General features: G+C 49.5%; 1 protein-coding gene across 1 annotated transcript; it reads left to right on the top strand.

Annotated features, from left to right (window-relative positions):
- Positions 1-319: 319 nt before the first annotated feature.
- ID2 (inhibitor of DNA binding 2) lies at positions 320-2,955 on the top strand. Its single transcript, XM_088479517.1, has 3 exons — positions 320-751; positions 1,553-1,617; positions 2,313-2,955. Exons 1-2 carry the CDS (start codon positions 401-403, stop codon positions 1,607-1,609), a joined length of 408 nt encoding a protein of 135 aa, XP_088335643.1. The 5' UTR covers positions 320-400; the 3' UTR covers positions 1,610-1,617; positions 2,313-2,955.
- Positions 2,956-3,218: the final 263 nt, after the last annotated feature.

Here is a 3,218-nt window from a genome sequence, read left to right as displayed (position 1 = left end):
AATGTAGATTGTGTGTGATTTGCTGCAGGAGCCCTCCTCCCCGCTGCACAGCACATAGCTGCCAGGCTGCAGGCTGTGCTATGTATGTGCTGATGGGACAGTGCTGTGGGCTCAGGCTAGTTACCAGCACAGCTGTGCGGACACTGACACGCCCTCGCCCGCCGCTGGTTGGTTCAGATCGCGGAAGAGATTCACATTCCGGGAGTCCATTCCCCAGCCAATAGTGGAGCGCGGCCGGTGCTTCCAGCCAATCAGACAGCGGAGGACCGCCCCCCGTGTCAAGCGCTACGTGCTGGGGTATATAAGGCGCTGCTGGCGGCCGCCGGGCTCACTTTGAGAGTGGATCTATAGTCAGTGTGTGATCAGTGTATTCGGGGATTGGTCTCTACAGCCCGGGAGCATGAAAGCGTTCAGCCCAGTGCGATCTGTCCGGAAGAGCAGCCTGACGGAGCACAGTCTTGGCATCACCCGGAGCAAAGTGCCGGCGGACGACCCAATGAGCCTGCTGTACAACATGAACGACTGCTACTCCAAGCTGAAGGAGCTGGTGCCCAGCATCCCCCAAAACAAGAAGGTCAGCAAGATGGAGATCCTGCAGCATGTCATAGACTACATCTTGGACCTGCAGATCGCTCTGGACTCCCACCCCAGCATCGTCAGCCTGCACCACCCGAGGCTGGCCGCCCCCTCCAGCAGCAGCAGGACCCCCCTCACCACCCTTAACACAGACATCAGTATCCTGACACTGCAGGTAGTGTCTCTGTGCATGGTCCTCCTTACTGCCCGGTTACCCCGTGCATGGTCCTCCTCACTGCCCAGACACTGCATGTGCCCCCTTCCTGTGTACCCAGTGCATGGTCCTCACTGCCCAGGCACTGCATGTGCCCCCCTCCTGTGTACCCAGTGCATGGTCCTCCTCACTGCCCAGGCACTGCATGTGCCCCCTCCTGTGTACCCAGTGCATGGTCCTTCTCACTGCCTGGGCAGTACATGTTCCCCGTCCGGGGGACTCTCTGCATAGTCCTCCTCTCTGCCTAAGTACTCCGTGCATGGTCCTTACTGCCTTGGCACTGCATGTGCCACCCTCCTTGGAATTGTCATCTCTCTCCTGCCTATGGTGCCTTTTGCCCTGTGACAGTTTCCTTATCCCCCCTGGTGCATTGTGCATCCTCTCCTCCCCTGGTAACTGTCCAGTCCATCTCTCCTGGTGCACTGTGAATGATTCTGTCCAGTTGCTCTATACTGGTGCATTGTGTAGCTCTACTACCCTAGAACTGTCCAATCCCTCTTCCCTGGTGCATGGTGTAGAAGTGTCTAGTCCCTCTACCCTGGTGCTTTCTCGCCCTGCCCTGGTGCATTGTGCATGATCCTCTGTCCTAATACTGTGCTTGTGTCCTTGTGTATGATGGGCTCCCTTGGTGCATTGTATGGTACTCTCTGTCCTGGTGCACTGTCCAGTCTTGCAGCTCGCCTGGTGTATGTCACCCTCTCTGCTTGTATTGCTTGTTTATTGCTACGTAGTTACACGTGCTTGTTTTATCCTCTGTTGCAGGCGTCTGATTTATCGGCAGAGTTTATCACGAATGACAGCAAAGCTCTTTGTCCTTAAACAAAATGGTGAGTATCTGTATGCTGTAGTGTGGGATTGCTTGTGTTACATATATAGTGGATTTGTAATGTATTCTACTATAGGTGTCTATCCCAATTAGTGTCATTTGCCCCTTTATGGGTTCTGTCTGTGCCCCTTCTGTCACACAATGCCTAGGAGTTTATCCTAAAAGCCTTAAATGTTAAATGAAATAATTGCTGCAAGCAGCAGACTGGCGTCTACATTCATCGCAGATAAATAGATCCATGGAGAGAATGGTTTGAGCCTCCTCCCTCCCCTTTCTCCATCATATGTTCCTGTTTAACCTGTGCTTTGCCTGGGAGCCTGGCTTGGTCTCATCCCATTAATCTCTTGACACCCCGAAGTGGCTCTGCCTAGACCCAGCATCGTAATCTCCCTGTATAACTGGAGGGGGGTGTAACGTCTGGCGCACTGCAACAATGCTAGTTCTAGGGTCAAGAATGAGTATTTTAAGGGGGGGAGGTAGGATCTTTGCCAGGATAGGGTGATAAAGGGGTGGTGGGATCTTGGAACACCCAGTGGCTATCCCAGGAAGGGTTAATCCCCCAGCTCCTGTGTACATCTGGAGGACTGAGATCACCCCCAATGAGTGTTTGGGTAAATGTGCGGTGTGGCTTCCTCACTGGCGCCAGTCTGTCTCCTGATGGCTCTCACTAACACCCTCCTTCTCAATCTCTTGCAGGTGTTCAACATTGACTGTTTTTCTTTGCACAACATGGTTACAAGACTTCTCTATTTCACTATTTGAGTACTGCATCTGTACAGAAGCTTGTGGAAGAGGGGGGTGATCATTGTGGCTATGAAAAGGGACTCTCATCCAGTTTTGTTTTTTATTTTAACCCCCTCAATTTTTATTTTTTTTTTGTTCGTTCCCAGCCAAGCTTTGGACTGCTGTTTTTAGTTATTTATGAAAGACTTTAATTGACCTTTCCTAACACGGAAGGCTTAATCCACTATTCTCTCCTACATGGGGAGTGGACGTTTAAGATGTACCACAAGGGATTTGCCACTTTCCACCAGCTTTTTTTTTTTTTTTTTAGCCTTTTATTTAATAAGAGGCGAAGCACCCAGGCAACGCGGACAGGAGAGCTCGGTTAGATGTTGACGTTACATCCAGGACTGAATGCGGTTTTGTATATAGATAAATAAGACATTCTGAGGGTTATTCCAAACCTCTTCCCCCTCCCTTGTACAGTAGCAGGGATGTTCCATTTCTGCATATGTGTAATGATGAGACTTGATCATGCTAAACTTTTTATAAAAGTTTGGTTGTAAGGTTTGTTTTTTTTTGATACAGAATAAATCAATGGTGTTTATTAAAATGACTTATTTTAGTTTTGTGGGTTTAATCTAATGAGGCTGAAACATATGTATTTAATTCTGTAGCCCTGTCATAGAGTAGACTGTGCTTAGCAATCAGGCTGATAAGTTCTTCATGTTCGTCCTCTGTACCAGTGAAGTTTAGAATCTGACTTCCTCACAGAGATACTGAGGACAAAGCTACCTGTACTTTTGGACTTTAGTATGTGGTGGAATCCCACAGGAACATGGAGGAAACGTACTTCATGTGCGTATCAAACTGGTGGGA

Source organism: Taudactylus pleione, unplaced genomic scaffold (assembly GCF_031769625.1).
Source record: "Taudactylus pleione unplaced genomic scaffold, aTauple2 ptg000238l, whole genome shotgun sequence".
Taxonomy (NCBI): domain Eukaryota; kingdom Metazoa; phylum Chordata; class Amphibia; order Anura; family Myobatrachidae; genus Taudactylus; species Taudactylus pleione.
Note: the sequence above shows the minus strand (reverse complement) of the source record. Positions and strands in the feature narration are given on the sequence as shown.

Bases quoted from the DNA above. Each gene is read 5' to 3' on its own strand.
- ID2 (XM_088479517.1), top strand. From the start codon at position 401: ATGAAAGCGTTCAGCCCAGTGCGATCTGTCCGGAAGAGCAGCCTGACG. The intron at 752-1,552 runs GTAGTGTCTCTG...CCTCTGTTGCAG, and splicing joins TCAGTATCCTGACACTGCAG to GCGTCTGATTTATCGGCAGA.